We start from the raw sequence: 17,351 nt of genomic DNA, 5'->3' as shown, positions 1-17,351 counted from the left end.
ATTAGTATTAATGAATTGTATATTAGTAATGATCTGGATAATGAATCACTGTAGATTGAATGTTTATTGATAGATGTAGGTTTGTGTCAGAAAGAAGTGACTTAGACACACTGCAGTTATCAGATATTTAATGATGAAGTCAGATTAACAGATTACATGAATTATATGAATTTAAAAGAAATGGATATCTATCCATAAACAGTACAGATTTACATGTGTATATGTTCCACTGTTTAAACTCCATCATAATGGCTTATCAACAAAGTACAATGTTAAATCTTGAACATTAGCATTACTGAATAAACACAATGCAGTTGATTAATTTAACGATAAATGCACATTTGATGTAGACATGTTCATGTTTCCTAATATGTAATGTAATATCTGTATAATATGTAATGTAATATCTGTATAATATGTAATGTAATATCTGTATAATCTTCTTCTTCTTTCGGCTTTTCCCTTCAGGGGTCGCCACAGCGAATCATCTCTCTCCACCTATCCCTATCTTCTGCATCCTCAACACTTGCACCCACTAGCTTCAAATCCTCATTAATTACATCCATATACCTCCTCTTTGGCCTTCCTCTTTGCCTCCTGCCTGGCAGCTCCATGTCCAACATTCTCCTAATATGTCATATAATATCTGTATAATGTAAAGTAAGATATGCATTAATGTAATATCTGTATATCTGTATTACATCATGTCCTAAGGCTATTTTTAGTCGCCTGAATTCACTTATTACCACTAAAAATTTTTTTCACTTTAGTGAAACCTGCTTTTGCATACCCCATTGCAGCATTAACTCTTTCCTCTGCTTCAGGCTGAATCTTCCTCAGCTCTCTTAATCTCTGAGCAAGATTTTCTCTTCCAGTTTCATCAGCTCGAGGGATCAAGAAGTCAAGAGACTGAACAATGAAAGCAGAGTCTGTCTTTAAAGCAATCTCATACAGTGTCATGATGGTGTTATAAGCTTCTTCTAACAGCTCAGCTTTTTCCTTTTCTTTCTCACTAATTTCTTCCTTCAGTTTCTCCTCTATGTTTATGTGTTTTTCTTCCTCTTTCATGTTGCCTGCAAGTTTTTCTTCGATATTTTTAAAGGCCGCCAAATCAAACTTGGTGTCTGATTCTGATTTATTGCAATCTTCATATTGCTTTTTAATTTCAGCATAAATCACTTCTGTCTCTTTGCTCTTTGTAACATATTTCTTGTTCTCTTTGACATGTTTACTGTAGTGACATTTACCTGTACATACAGTGCAGTGGTCATTTTTCATGACATAGCACCACCAGGCATTACGAGCATACCAGCAGTTATATTCATGGCAGTTCTCCTTACAGACAGAGCAACTGGTGGCCTTTCTGTCCCACCATGAAGCATTTACAATGGGAACTTTTTCTTTGTAATACTTTGTGACTGTAAAAGTAAAGTCTTCATCGATCTTGATCTTTTCTCTGTTTTCCTCGAGAGCTTTCTGTATCTGAGTCAGTTCTTCACTTTTGCACTCTATAAACTCAATACGGTTTTGTAGATTTAAAATACAGGCTTCAAGTCGTATGGACTCTTTCATAACCCTTTCAGTCTTCATTAAACTTTTTCTGTTCTGTTCTTTCAGTGAGGCAAAGAAATCATTGAAACTATCCTCTGTTTGTTCCCAAGCTGTCTTGAGAGCTCTGTTATACTTTTTGCTCCTTTTCTCAGTTTGGTGATTATTAAATAAGAAATGCTCAGGTTCATTATCATCATTTTTCCTGCAGGGAATCCCTGCTTTCTGGATTGCATTAAGAGCATCGTCTGGAGGAATTCCATCTGAGTAAGTGATAAACATCACAATATTGTTCTCTATGTCTTTACCAAATAAAGACAAAACTGCATCAAAGATGTATTGCTGTCTGTCAGAGACTCGATTATCAGATGCCTTCACTACCAGACACACTGCATCAATATCTTTCACTCCACTATCACTGTGAAACAGTTTGTACAGATTCTCAGCAATCTGTTTGTCATATTCTGTTCCCTTGGTGTCTCCATAACCTGGAGTGTCAATGATGGTCAGACAGATTGGGTTGTACTGGGTAAACACCTCATACACAGTGACTTTAGTTGTTTGACTTTTTGACTGGTCTGACTGATTCTCTCCTCCCTCCTCTGTGATCTCAAACCACACTTCATCTGTAAACTTCACCCCGAGTATATAATTAGTCATGGCATTAATCAGAGTAGTTTTGCCTGTTCCAGTTTCTCCTACCAACAGTACAATTTTGTTTTGCATATTGATGTCTCTCTGTCCAAATGTCCATTTTCTCACTGAACCGTCTTCATAAAGATCACTTCTGGTTGTGATGAGACGATATCGTGCAGGTGAACCTTCACTGATTAATTTACTCTTCTGGATTAAATCATGTACAGTTGATGATGACTCTTGGATTCTGTTAAATCCAATGACAAATAAAAAAATCTGTTTTAATGTCATGAGAATTTATTCTTAAAATGTCTTCAGTCATTTCAGAGCATTTGTTTGAACAAAATGTAAAATAGTGTAAATTAATTTTTAGCCATTTTCAGCATCTGTTGTTTGTTTATTTTGAAAGAAAAATAATTCTTCTCAAAAAGGTTTTTTATATCATTTGCATGTAGAAAAATAAAAATAAAAAAGTCCACTTACCCTGTAGCCATAATACTAGTTCAATTGCCACAGATGTCTCAGAAGATTCTGTCACAATTGCAGGACCTATTAATGAAATGAAGAATTTTATTAAAATAAACATTTGGAAAATTTACTTCTCTAAGGAAGTTTGACTTTAATGTTTCTCCAGAAAGTCCTAGTACTTTACCTTGGCCTATTTATACACCTTGGATATTTTATCTGTTTAATCTTTTTCTTGAATTGAGTGATTTAACTTTAAAATAAAAAATAATGGTGATTCCCTGAAAGAAAGTGATATATGTTTTGTTGTAGGAACCATTAAGTAATAATAACAAGGTCACAATATTTTCTACTGGTCTCTTATTTATTATGCTACTGTATATGTATTGGGTTTGTACCACTTCTAGTAAATGGGATGAACTGTACCTGCTCTGGCATTTCCTGTAGATAGACATTTTAAGTATAAAGTGCAGAGGCAAAGTTGGGAAGAGAGACAGATTTATGACCTGCATATCAAATTACCTTAAGTGCAGCTTTGTTACTATAGAATACCAAGTTAGACTCTATCTACAGTATCTGGAGTAGCATCAAATACACTTTCCCATTAACAAAAGTGGCTACATATAAGAAGGAGAAGCCATTAAATTTGCTGTCTGTCATTTCTGAAAGAGAAAACCACTTACATATTTTGTGGTTAATCAATAAATGTAAATCATTTGTAAACTTGATGTACAAAAAGACAAAACAATGTATATCTTAGCTTAGCTTATCTTATCTTTTGGCTCTGCACTGATTCACTGATATGACTCTATTCAGGTACAGAGTTCGTGCAAAACCAACAAAACAGCATTTAATATTGATGGAATATTTAATCTATTTTTATAATTTTAGCTAACATTGTTCATAACTGTAAAAACAAACAAACAAACAAACAAACAAAAAACAATAGACCCTCTGCCTGTAACATTGATGTTTGGCAGTTTGTAAAGTTTAGCAGAATTCAACAGTCAAGATTTTTTGTAAAATTCTAGTCCAGCTTGCTGAGTCATTCCTCTGTTCTTAAGACTTATTAATATTTTTTACTCTTTCTCTCATTAGGACTGATTATTTTAGAAAGTCAAGTACCTTAATCATGTTTACTTATTTGATTAAAACAAAATGAACCAAAATGTAAATAAGTTAATTTCTGATTTCTCTTTTGAAACCTGCATCATACAAACATCTTACCTACAATAAAGTCTTAAATACATAATTACAAGTGTAAATGTATTTAGTTTACTGTACCTGCGTTAGAAATGTAGAAATGTCCTTCGGGAGCAAGGTGGAGACTAGTGATACATCCCTCTGTTGTGGCTTTATTAACTGCAAGAATTTGATGGTCACCTGATGAGGGAGTCAACGTTTAGTGTTAAAATCCAGCCAATGAGCTTCACAGAGTAAGCTGTAACTAGGCAAAGAAACACATGAAAGGTTATGGAACTCTTTCATTTCACACACTTTCCCTTTCAATTCTCTGCATAGTCCTAGTCCTAATATGCTGAAGAATGGTGTTGAATTTATTCTGTGTTAATTCTTGAAAATTAAAATTATTGAATGTAAAATATCTTGAATATAATCAAATGTATGTAGAATTTCCAGTTACAGGATTACAACAACCCAAATATAAGATTACTACAGAACAGTACTGCTGAATCACTGTAACATCATTGCATAAGTCATTAATTATGTAAAAACAAATTCCTGCACCATCTGAAGAGTTGGAATCCTGCCAGCTGCAGTGCAGAGTCCGGTATCAGTCCACACCCAGCAAACACAGAACGTTCCTCTAAAGTTTGTATATGGTTCCAGTTCTCTCTATTTGTTTTATTTATTAATGTGAATAGAACCTATACGGAACGTTCTCTAGTGGTTATATCTAGGTTTTATTTTCATAGCCATTAGAGTTTTTGTCACAGGATCTTAACATGAACGTTATATGTGATTTGAGCTAAAACTGCATTAATGACAAATACTTGTTAAAAATCCAACCATTCACTGCTGAACACAATTTATATGACTTTAATGTACACACATACAGTCCTACAACGAATAAAGTGCATACAGTTAACAGATTAAAAATCAGTTACGTTTTTTCCACAAGCCTGAGAAAAAATATTACATTACTATTATTAGGCAGTAGAGGGCGCTCAAGCACAATTTTGTTAGTGTTTACTTACCTTTTTTCTAGAAGGCCCCAGCAGAAGCACTCATTTCAGGCCTTGAAGCATTTTAAAGTCAGCTGTTGAGATAATCAAGGTCTTTTAAATTCCAAATTGTAAAGTGCTGGAACAATTACAGCCCGTCTGAAAACCTGTGCTGATCAGCTGGCCTCCATCTTCACACGTATCTTCAACAGATCACTGGAGCTGTGTGAAGTCCCCTCATGCTTCAAAAGCTCCACCATCATTCCCATCCAAAATTACCGGACTAAATGACTACAGACCTGTGGCTCTAACTTCAGACCTGTGGCTCTAATCATATGAAAGACTGGTTTTGGCTTATCTGAAGGACATCACTGGACCCTTACTGGACTCTCTGCAGTTTGCCTACAGAGCAAACAGGTCTGTGAATGATGCAGTCAATATGGGACTGCATTATGTTTTGCAGCATCTGGACAGAAAATGGACTTATGCGAGGATCGTGTTTGTGGACTTCAGCTCTGCTTTTTACACCATCATCCCATCACTCCTCCAGCCCAAATTAACCCAGCTCTCTATGCCCTCCTCTGTCTGTCAGTGGATCACCAGCTTTCTGACAGACAGGCAGCAGCTAGTGCTACTGGGAAAACTAAAATCCAGCATCTGCACCATTAGCACTGGCACTCCTCAGGGTTGTGTCCTCTCCCCACTGCTTTTCTCCCTGTACACAAAAGACTGCACCCCTAATGACCCCTCTGTCAAGCTCCTGAAGTTTGCAGACGACACCACACTCATCCAGGACGGTGACGAGTCTGCTTACAGACTGGAGGTTGAACGGCTGGCTGTCTGATGCAGTCTTAACAACCTGGAGCTGAACATGCTCAAGACAGTGGAGATGATCATGGACTTCTGGAGAAACCCCTCTGCTCTCCCCCCAATCAACATCATGGACAGCATTGTTACAGCAGTGGAGTCATTCAGATTCCTGGGAACCACAATCTCCCAGGACATTCCCAAGTGGGACATTCACATTGACTCCATTGTGAAAAAGGCTTAGCAGAGGTTGTACTTCCTTCGCCACCTGAGGAAGTTCAACCTGCCACAGGATCTGCTGAAACAGTTCTACACTGCAATCATCAAATCCATCCTCTGCACCTCAGTGACTGTTTGGTTCAGCTCAGCTACCAAATCCGACACTCACTCTTCGAACTGTTGCCATCTGGTCGACGCTACAGAGCCCTGAGCACCAGAATGACCAGACACAGGAACAGTTTCTTCCCTCAGGCAATCCATCTGATGAACACTTGACATACACAGAACACACAACACTATTCTTACATTATTTACTTAACACACATACTTACTTATTTATATTTCAATTTGCACATTTATATTGCACCTCCCTCCAAGCACACACAGACCCAAGCGGTTCTCCAACAACTGATTTATTTGAAGACTGGTCTCCAAATCCACCGTGAAAACTAAACAATATTAACAACAAAATAATCACATTAACTTAACAAAAAGTGAAATCAAATGCAAAGTGCCATTTTACAGACATATAATACAGAAAATAAAGCAAATACCTCGTTGGCTGCATGCTATGAGAAAGAGAAATAGTCTTTACTTCTTCCTTATGACCATTCAAGTCCTTTTTGCCTGGAACACACTTTCATCGGAGCATACAAAATGTCCGTCCTTGCCGCTAGCCCTTAATGACTAGAAGTCTTACATCAATTAAGCATTTAAGCACACTTGAAACGAGGTTTTTTTGGGATTATTCACTTTTCTATCATGGACTGAGAGAGGCCTAGCTGAGGACTACCAAGGGACGGTCAGATGGGTGGTGACCAGTTGGTGTTTGTGTTTTCTGTCCTGATGTATGCATTTGTATTTAATCCAGGTGTGTGTAATCTCGTTGTGTTCTTTTTTGGCCTATTAACCCAAGTTTTTCTATTTTAACACAGTATTTGAGTGCCTGGATTTTAGTGTAACTGAAGGTCCAAAGATTCCCTGAGACCGACTTGTTACAAAAGTAACAGTTAAACATTATTTCAGTCCTTAGCTCTGTTTAGGTTTTATTTAAGTTTGTGCTGGTTTATGTAGCACCATGGTCCTGGAGAACATTTGTTTCATTTCACCATATACTACATGGGCTATCTATAACTGAAATGACATTTAAAGCTTCTTTACTTGACTCTCGTCTTGATCACAATAGAGCAATGCTATCAGATTTGAAACACAATGCTGGTTTCGACCATGTTTTCATGAAACTCTGAGCTTAAAGGAAACCTGCATTTCCCTACTTTTTGTTTTACTTTGAAATAATTGACTTTTTAGCTAGCATCCATGTGCATTCAACTCATAAATAAGATCTTTCTGACATGACTTAAACACACTATTAGTGCTTGTCTGATGTGCTGCAGAGCTACATTACTATAAAATGTAGAGAATTCTCAGTAACACTCAGCTGTAATAAAGGATTGATTAATGAGGCCCAGTGTGATGAGTAAGTAGTGAGAATGCTGTACATTATGTAATATAAATTATAAGCCCGTGTGTCATGACTCGAGTTAATCACTATTAAACCAATTACAGACAGATGGTGTAAACTTCTGCTCTTCCATAAGAAGAGTTTTTCCTGCTGCTGTTCAGCTCATGGAGAACCTACTAACTGGACAGTGAGTTGTGCTTGATTTAAGGCATTGTACCTGTTGATGTCTGCATCATATGAAGGGTTTTCTCCTGCATCACAGGCAGCGGTGGGGGAGACAGTACTGACAGGAGAGGAAGAGCAGGAGTCATCATCGTCACTGAAGAGAAAGAAAACACCAGTGAACATGAGAGAAAGTTTAAAAAGAAATGACACTATTTACACTTCTAATCCACAAGCTGGTACATTGTTCTGTGTCTAAATATGTGTAAGGGCTTCCCTTCTAAACAAAAAGAATATATGTGGAGGGCAAGGATTATGTCATTTTTACTCAAATTGTAAACAAAATACAACCCCACCCTCTAGTCCTTCCTCCATTTGTACTTAAATTGTAAACAAATTGTAAACAAAATAGAACCCCACCCTCTAGTCCTTCCTCCATTTGTACTTAAATTGTAAACAAATTGTAAACAAAATACAACGCCACCCTCTAGTCCTTCCTCCATTTGTACTCAAATTGTAAACAAAGTATAAACAAAATAGAACCCCACCCTCTAGTCCTTCCTCCATGGTATTAAAACACCTGAAAGCTGGTTTAATAGTATAGTGGCAATATACTGTAACTGACAGATATGCCTCGTCCTGATTAGCTGGTCCACAATTTATTTTGTTTCCTCTAAGGAGAACACATGGCACCACGAAGACCAGTGTTTCTCTTATCGTCAGATATTTGAATAAATGTGCTAATATATGTACAGAAGCTGATCCTTTGGTCAGGTTACTATCTTACTGCTTACTGAAGATAAATAAGTCAACAAATCACAGCAAATATTACAATAAATCTTCTGCGATCTAGAAAACCAAACTGAATTTGTGAAGCTGTGTGGGCTCCTGATTTTAAGACCGTCTAGTGTACTTCATAGAAAAGTTTAAAGCAGTAGAGTTACAAGCCTCTGACCTGCATACACTTGGTACAGTGAATGACAGATCCTCAGAGACATGAGCAGTCTGACTTTCAGTTACAGATGCAGCAGGAAGGGTGGAGACGGGTGTGTTCTGAGAACCAGCATCATCCTCAGGGGGAACGGAAGACTCTGGATCAGCCTCGGGTATCTCTGTCTCTGCTGGGGCCTCGTTCACCTGAAACTCCTGAAGAAGATTAAGAGAAGATTGAATGACGTAGTAAAACTGAGATATGAAACGTTATATTCAAAAGAAAATACTGAGGCTTTCAGTTTGGAGCAAAGTACAGGACTACCTTATGGATATTGTCTTGCAGTGTGGTTTCCTGAGTCTGTGGCTCATTTGGTGTATCTGTCTGTGTCTGGTGTTCTACTGTGTGAACTGCAGGAGGATCCTGAGGCAGATCCTGTTAAACAACCACAGGACAACATTACCACAACATGGCTATGATCATCCCATCATCCGATCCATCCATCCATCTATAGTTCTTCTAAAATCCATGTAAGCATCAATGGTAATTTCCATGGCAAGATCACAATCAGCAAAACAGGACATTCAATAAAACCTTATAGTATTTTGTACAATCTTTCAACATCAACATATAAATGGTATGCAATGTCCGTCAGTCTAATATGTGATAAAAATCCTAACAGACTCATATTGTTAGAAACACAACATTCCAGTAAGATGCTTATTCCCTATCTCAGATTCCCTTATCCAGAGGGACAAACAGAAATGCTTTGGAGTCTCAATCAACAATCTTTGTACCCTGAGCGACAGAGGGAACAGTCCACTATGATGGATGATGCTTGAGGATTGGATGGAGGGATGATGGTGCAGTCTGGGGTGTGAGAAGTGTTTTAATATAGGTGGGTGTTGGTCTGTTTTTGGCTTTGTAGCCAATCATCGGTGTTATAAATCTATTGCAGGCAGCTACTGGAAACCAGTACAAAGCAATGTAAGGGGGTGTGTGGGAGAACTTGGAAAGATGTACTGTATAGTAGGTCTTGAGCATTATCATACGGCCCAATGACCTGGTATCCAACAGAAAATGTGTTGTCTCAGTAAATAATCCACTTTAGCCAGAATGCTGACAATTATAGGCATGTTCTGGTTGTCTTTAAACAGTCAAGAGCTTGGAAGGAAGATTTCTAGAGCTAGAAGAAAGTACAGGCCTTGGCTGTAAAAATGTAGCTTTGTTCAGGAATATGCAAAAATCATATTGTACAGATATTGTAGAAGCTCCACCTAATATATTGTTGTGACGTTTTCTGAAATGAAAGATGCAAATTATTTCACATTAATGGATGGAGTCTCCAGTGTCAGTGCTTCTGACAGTCAGATGTAAAGCTGTAATTACGTGTATAATTAGTGTTTAATGAGAATAACATGTCTTTTGTTATGTGTAAACTAACTATAAAGCAAGTATGTCATTAACATGAGAGTGTGTGAGTGCAAAGCATCCTACACTCACATACATATCACACCACATGTGCATACACCACAGACTGCATTTGGTGCATCATACCATCATACAGATGTTATAGAGCCAATTACATAATTAATGAATAAATGCCCAGGAAAGATTAATAGTAATGGATTTTCTGCTTCTATAGAAATCATGTAAAATATGTAGTGTCAGCCACAGCTGAGGATATCTCTGGCTCAGAGACAGAAACGAAAGTCTCTTAGGACCGCATTAGTTTGCACCACCTGCTGCAAACTTGGGTGACTTTACTTACCTCCCTGTTATTGAAAGGCAATGGGAGACAAAAAGACAATGGTCTCACATGTGAAAAGGTCTTAATGTGTAAAAAGTCAGATTTCATTTAATTATCATCCACTAACAAAAATTAAAAGGCCAGATCTAGTCCTGCTCTCTTCATTTGCATATTAGGTTGTGATTGGTTTAAAGCCATCGAGTCTACTGTACAGTATGACATCACAACCTGAGATTATAAATCATGCGCCCATGTTAACTCTTTTTACGCTGATCTGCTAAAAAAGAGGAGCGGTTTTAAAAATGGAAAACTAGATACATAGCGATTTATACAATCACAATGAGTCAACAAGGAGAAAATTCAATCAAGATTTAAACAGAAGTGTATATACATTTATAGAGATACAGATATTTGCTTTTCAGATACAGATAAATGTTAAAACCAGAAGCAGAAGCCTGCAATTAAAAGTAGCCTTAAGCAGTTTCTAAAAGCTGTACATGATTAACACTACTATTTTAGGAAAAGACTGTACCTTGTCCTTCCCTCTATTCTCCTCAGACTCGTCCTGCTGATCGGGGACGTCCGATGGGGCCTGCGGCTGATTCGGCTATGAGCAGAGGCCATGATGAACAGGATTCCTGCGAACAGGCCGTAATGTTTATTTCAGCTTTAAAGCAAGAATGAAACGCAAACATCCATGTAGAATATTTCACACTCTTGTCAGCGAGAGACACAGATTTAAAACCACTAGTGAACTGCACAGCTACCAGGGTAACAGACATATTTGTCTTACATTATTACAGGTTTCACACTGAATGAGAACAACACACTGCTTCTGCACTTCAAATCAGTAAACCATCGACACGGGTAACTATAGCTCTCAGTTCCACAACACTTCACTGAAGCTTTTTTCAGTCAACAGTAATTCTTAAATATAAATGTACACATTGGCTGATGATAATGAATAGACATAAATGAACTGATGAGCACTAATCCCTAAATAATTGAACAATTTTGCTATTTTTTTTCTATATGTGGGTATTATAGGGTTAAGGCAGAAAGAGAAGGTCATACTGGGTCATTCAGCTCGACATCTAATGTGTGTAAGCTTCATCTTCAGAATTGCAGGTGGATATGGACAAAGACGGCTCTTTGAAACGCTAGGGATGGGCGATAACAGTTATTTTCTTTTTGATCAATACCAAAAACTTTCATTTTTATAGTGTGATTTTATAGTGTATTTGGATAGCCATCATTATTAATATTAAATGAACTGCAATAGATTATTCTTTTTTAGATTTATTAAAAAGTACTGAACACTATTAACTAAGAAAACATATATAAGAATATATATAATAAAAATATAACACGTCACACAAAACCTTTTTCAATAATTATCATATAATATTTCTAGATTTCTTCCCTTTATTGGTTTTTGAGATGAAACAAGTGAAGAATAACATTTTCCTCTTGAGCCTGTTTTGTCTTTGACTGATCAACTCTCTTGCTTTTTAAATAAAAATAAAATAAAATTTCTGAAATACACAACTCTTTAAAGTATTTAAATGTCAAATCAGCTGAACTTCATTTTAAACCTTACATGTAAGTTGTAATCTTCATTTGTGCATGTACTGATAGACACAGGCAGCCTGTGTAAGCCATGGAAATGATAGTTATTATTTATTTATACATGTTTGTGAAAGAACAAAAGAATGTTGACATTTTTCCCCTTTAACCTGTTTCTTTTTTGACTGATCAACTTCCCTGCTTTGGAAAATATTGTCTCAAACGGTACAGATGATGCAGTAGTTTGCTGAGAGCTGGGAAGAGCTGAGAGACACATTTCATTTATACAGTAGAATCACTGCTTCATGATGTTGTTGTTGTGCTGATAGAAACTGGGACATACTGTAGATCTTAGGACTGATATTGAGGAAGCTACTATTGGTACAGCAGCAAAGTCAGATGTGGCTAAGTGGAAATCCTGCGTTTCAGAAAGTAGTCACTTTTTCACAGCTTGTACATGATCTTTGTAACAAAATGTCAATTTTAATGTCAAGAAAGGTGCTGGCAATGATGCTGTGTATGGTTTCAACCCCACAGAATCTGCACTGACATTAATGTGCCAGTTCTGTGGCAAAAGATCTGCTTTGGCCCTGACTGGCAGCAGTTGCTCTGAGAAGCAGTGATACTAGGGGAATGAGCTTTAAAAAGAAATGTGTTTTTCTCCTGATAATTCATGCCTTGCCTTCTCAAAAGTGTCAGTGGTCAGGTGAATAACAGAGCACTCTTCATTTGTAAAGCACAGATCACTCTTCCCAAGCAGAGAGACAGCTGTGGTAACTGGATCCATGTGTTCATGTAGAATCTCCAACATGTAGAAAGCTGAATTCCACCTGGTTTCAACTGAATTAATCAGTTTATCTTCTGCCACCTTCATTTGCTTTTGTATCTATTTAAGCTTCTCTGTGGCTTTTGTACTGTGGTGGAAAAGGATACAATGCTTCTGCATTTTTCCAGCAGGTGAAAGAACACAGGAGATGCTTTTATTGCATCTTTGACCACCAAGATTAATGTGTGGGCAAAACATGGCTAATGCTTCCACTCAGCCTTATGCACTGCACAGATGTCTGTGACAACTGCAAGCACCTTTTGAGTTATGTAATATCTCACATTTGAAACAATCTGTATTGTATAAAGTATGTAAATAAATGTTACTGGATTTTTTTGTATTTAAATAACATGATCACCACTAAGTACCTGGATAATGTCCACCTCTCTAAAAGGATTCTGCTAAAGAGCTCTGCCTCAAGCCAAAAGAAACAAAAGCCCATCCAAACAGAACACACTGCACCCCAACCAAGCTCCTGGGCCTTGTTCAAAATTCTTCCTCACCACTAAACCCTACTCTCTCGGAGAACACCAGGATAATATTTCCTCTCCATTTCTCTCCAGTGGTCTTCATATCCTGTTAAAGAAACTTCCCCCAATTCCCCTTCATAATCTCATGAATAATTATGATGAGTGTTTAACTGAGTGGTAACTTATCTTCCAGGCCATTGTATATCCAAGTTGGCTTGACATTTGTGTGCACACCGATTTAATAACTGGAGACTTATTAATGGACACAGGACAGATGATTCAGGTGTGATTAATCGTTCTCCTCTTTTAATGAACCCTCCAAGCATACATACTGTACAAAGTTCCTATCTGGGTATTTCACCTAATACTACATCCCCTTTCTAAGTAAAGGATCTTCCCTTTCTGTCAGTATGGGCAACACCACCATTGGCGCACACCACTCTGTCAGCTTCTCCACTTTACAGATGACTCCTTGATGCTTTATATGATTTATCTCTTCTTAGACCTTTGGTAGGTTTTAGAGGGAGATGTATCTGGGCATTGAGAGGGAAAAGGGCTGTGCCCCAGGCTTCAGGACAATGTTGTATTCACCCTCCATTTTCCCCAGTCCCCTGAAAAGCTTTATGAAGTCCTTTTTTACACTTTCTGTAGAGTCCCGGATGATGTTGTCCACTCTGGCAACAAACTGTAGTACTATGGCAGCCATTCCACTCAGCAGTGTCATGACCTAAACGTACTATTTTTTCTTCTGATTGATCTTACTGAGAGTGGATGTGAACATGCCTTTGACTCTTAAAGTTCATAATTATCTACTTTAACAACTTTATTACAGTTACAGACATGAGTGACATATTGGTGATATGCAACATTTTTAACTGAAATTGCAGCACAGCAATTCAGCAGACAACAGCATGTAGCATTAGCAACAAGCTAAACAGCTAATGTTAGTGATGACTCTAAGGCTAATGATTGCCTTTTAAAAACAGAGATAATAACAGTGTTATAGATTTTACTGAGTACTGTGTCTGTAAATTAACTGATCTAAAGTCAATAATGCTAAAAACAATAATGTTAAAAAACAATAATGTTAAACCTAGAGAAGGGGAACTGTTCACAGTGAGCAGCCATGTTGATCTGATGTCAGTTATAAACAGGGAAGGACCTGATAGATGAGAAGTCTACCCCAAGTTGAAATTGCTGAGGAGTGTTGAAAGGGTGTTTTTATTGGTTTTCACTGGTTGTACTTCACCTTTACTTCATCTCCAACTCTAGTTGAACCGCTGTAAGTTTTGGGGACCATAAGCTTTGTTTATATTAGTTTAAAATAAGGGCAGCTCAATCTTATTCCACACATTTCAAGTGTTAGATTCAAAATTTTACAAATCATTAATAATAGTATTAGTAGTATTAGTATTAATGAATTGTATATTAGTAATGATCTGGATTATGAATAACTGTAGATTGAATGTTTATTGATAGATGTAGGTTTGTGTCAGAAAGAAGTGACTTAGACACACTGCAGTTATCAGATATTTAATGATGAAGTCAGATTAACAGATTACATGAATTATATGAATTTAAAAGAAATGGATATCTATCCATAAACAGTGCAGATTTACATGTGTATATGTTCCACTGTTTAAACTCCATCATAATGGCTTATCAACAAAGTACAATGTTAAATCTTGAACATTAGCATTACTGAATAAACACAATGCAGTTGATTAATTTAACGATAAATGCACATTTGATGTAGACATGTTCATGTTTCCTAATATGTAATGTAATATCTGTATAATATGTAATGTAATATCTGTATAATATGTCATGTAATATCTGTATAATATGTAATGTAATATCTGTATAATATGTCATGTAATATCTGTATAATATGTAATGTAATATCTGTATAATATGTAATGTAATATCTGTATAATATGTAATGTAATATCTGTATAATCTTCTTCTTTCGGCTTTTCCCTTCAGGGGTCGCCACAGCGAATCATCTCTCTCCACCTATCCCTATCTTCTGCATCCTCAACACTTGCACCCACTAGCTTCAAATCCTCATTAATTACATCCATATACCTCCTCTTTGGCCTTCCTCTTTGCCTCCTGCCTGGCAGCTCCATGTCCAACATTCTCCTAATATGGAATGTAATATCTGTATAATATGGAATGTAAGATTATGCATTAATGTGATATCTGTATATCTGTATTACATCGTGTTCTATGGCTATAGTTAGTCTCCTGAATTCTTTTATTTACCACTTAAAAAGATTTTTCACTTTAGTGAGACCTGCTCTTCCATACCCCTTTGCAGCATTAACTCTTTCCTCTGCTTCAGGCTGAATCTTCCTCATCTCTCTTAATCTCTGAGCAAGATTTTCTCTTCCAGTTTCATCAGCTCGAGGGATCAAGAAGTCAAGAGACTGAACAATGAAAGCAGAGTCTGTCTTTAAAGCAATCTCAGACAGGGTCATGATGGTGTTATAAGCTTCTTCTAACAGCTCAGCTTTTTCCTTTTCTTTCTCACTAATTTCTTCCTTCAGTTTCTCCTCTATGTTTATGTGTTTTTCTTCCTCTTTCATGTTGCCTGCAAGTTTTTCTTCGATATTTTTAAAGGCCTCTGAATCAAACTTGGTGTCTGATTCTGATTTATTGCAATCTTCATATTTCTTTTTAATTTCAGCATAAATCACTTTGGTCTTGTTGCTCTTTGTAACATATTTCTTGTTCTCTTTGACATGTTTACTGTAGTGACATTTCCGTGTACATACAGTGCAGTGGTCATTTTTCATGACATAGCACCACCAGGCATTAGGAGCAAACCAGCAGTTATATTCATGGCAGTTCTCCTTACAGACAGAGCAACTGGTCGCATATCTGTCCCACCATGAAGCATTTACAATGGGAACTTTTTCTTTGTAATACTTTGTGACTGTAAAAGTAAAGTCTTCATTGATCTTGATCTTTTCTCTGTTTTCCTCGAGAGCTTTCTGTATCTGAGTCAGTTCTTCACTTTTGCACTCTATAAACTCAATACGGTTTTGTAGATTTAAAATACAGGCTTCAAGTCGTATGGACTCTTTCATAACCCTTTCAGTCTTCATTAAGCTTTTTCTGTTCTGTTCTTTCAGTGAGGCAAAGAAATCATTGAAACTGTCCTCTGTTTGTTCCCAAGCTGTCTTGAGAGCTCTGTTATACTTTTTGCTCCTTTTCTCAGTTTGGTGATTATTAAATAAGAAATGCTCAGGTTCATTATCATCATTTTTCCTGCAGGGAATCCCTGCTTTCTGGATTGCATTAAGAGCATCGTCTGGAGGAATTCCATCTGAGTAAGTGATAAACATCACAATGTTGTTCTCTATGTCTTTACCAAATAAAGACAAAACTGCATCAAAGATGTATTGCTGTCTGTCAGAGACTCGATTATCAGATGCCTTCACTACCAGACACACTGCATCAATTTCTTTCACTCCACTATCACTGTGAAACAGTTTGTACAGATTCTCAGCAATCTGTTTGTCATATTCTGTTCCCCTGGTGTCTCCATAACCTGGAGTGTCAATGATGGTCAGACAGATTGGGTTGTACTGGGTAAACACCTCATACACAGTGACTTTAGTTGTTTGACTTTTTGACTGGTCTGACTGATTCTCTCCTCCCTCATCTGTGATCTCAAACCACACTTTATCTGTAAACTTCACCCCGAGTATATAATTAGTCATGGCATTTATCAGAGTACTTTTGCCTGTTCCAGTTTCTCCTACCATCAGTACAATTTTGTTTTGCATATTGATGTCTCTCTGTCCAAATGTCCATTTTCTCACTGAACCGTCTTCATAAAGATCACTTCTGGTTGTGAGGAGACGATATCGTGCAGGTGAACCTTCACTGATTAATTTACTCTTCTGGATAAAATCATGTACAGTTGATGATGACTCTTGGGATCTGTTAAATCCAAATAAAATAAAAAAATCTGTTTTAATGTCATGAGAATTTATTCTTAAAATGTCTTCAGTCATTTCAGAGCATATGTTTGAACAAAATGTAAAATAGTGTAAATTAATTTTTAGCCATTTTCAGCATCTGTTGTTTGTTTGTTTTGAAAGAAAAATAATTCTTCTCAAAAAGGTTTTTCATATCATTCGAATGTAAAAAAATAAAAATAAAATAGTCCACTTACCCTGTAACCATAATACTAGTTCAATTGCCACAGATGTCTCAGAAGATTCTGTCACATTATCTGTCAGATTCTGTCAGATTCTGTCAGATTCTGTCAATTCATTATATTTACAAAATGTAAATAAGTTTATTTCTGAT

General features: G+C 36.8%; 2 protein-coding genes and 1 long non-coding RNA gene across 4 annotated transcripts in view; all 3 read right to left on the bottom strand.

The window, feature by feature from the left end:
* Positions 1-111: 111 nt before the first annotated feature.
* LOC132849055 (uncharacterized) lies at positions 112-4,049 on the bottom strand. Its single transcript, XM_060875232.1, has 3 exons — positions 3,934-4,049; positions 2,668-2,733; positions 112-2,431 (listed from the first exon to the last, which is right to left on the bottom strand). Exons 2-3 carry the CDS (start codon positions 2,676-2,678, stop codon positions 736-738), a joined length of 1,707 nt encoding a protein of 568 aa, XP_060731215.1. The 5' UTR covers positions 2,679-2,733; positions 3,934-4,049; the 3' UTR covers positions 112-735.
* A 4,410-nt stretch (positions 4,050-8,459) lies between these two features.
* LOC132848036 (uncharacterized) lies at positions 8,460-10,768 on the bottom strand. The gene is made up of 3 exons (XR_009648701.1): positions 10,696-10,768; positions 8,738-8,848; positions 8,460-8,628 (listed from the first exon to the last, which is right to left on the bottom strand). It is a non-coding gene; the product is annotated as an uncharacterized LOC132848036 (long non-coding RNA).
* A 3,774-nt stretch (positions 10,769-14,542) lies between these two features.
* The window catches only part of LOC132849054 (uncharacterized), a 3,454-nt gene continuing 645 nt past the window's right edge, over positions 14,543-17,351 (bottom strand). Inside the window, exons 2-4 of one of the 2 annotated variants that reach the window (XM_060875231.1) lie at positions 17,215-17,304; positions 15,339-16,979; positions 14,543-15,189 (exon numbers count right to left, since the gene is read on the bottom strand). In XM_060875231.1, coding sequence (XP_060731214.1) covers positions 15,171-15,189; positions 15,339-16,979; positions 17,215-17,225 — 1,671 coding nt within the window. In that variant the 5' untranslated portion in view covers positions 17,226-17,304 and the 3' untranslated portion in view covers positions 14,543-15,170. Of the gene's footprint in view, positions 16,980-17,214; positions 17,305-17,351 lie in introns of both variants that reach the window. The other variant, XM_060875230.1, reaches the window with a different exon arrangement.

The sequence above is a fragment of the Tachysurus vachellii genome, chromosome 7, assembly GCF_030014155.1.
Source record: "Tachysurus vachellii isolate PV-2020 chromosome 7, HZAU_Pvac_v1, whole genome shotgun sequence".
NCBI classification, from domain to species: Eukaryota; Metazoa; Chordata; class Actinopteri; order Siluriformes; family Bagridae; genus Tachysurus; species Tachysurus vachellii.
The sequence above is the reverse complement of the archived record's forward strand: the minus strand, read 5'-3'. Positions and strand labels throughout refer to the sequence as shown.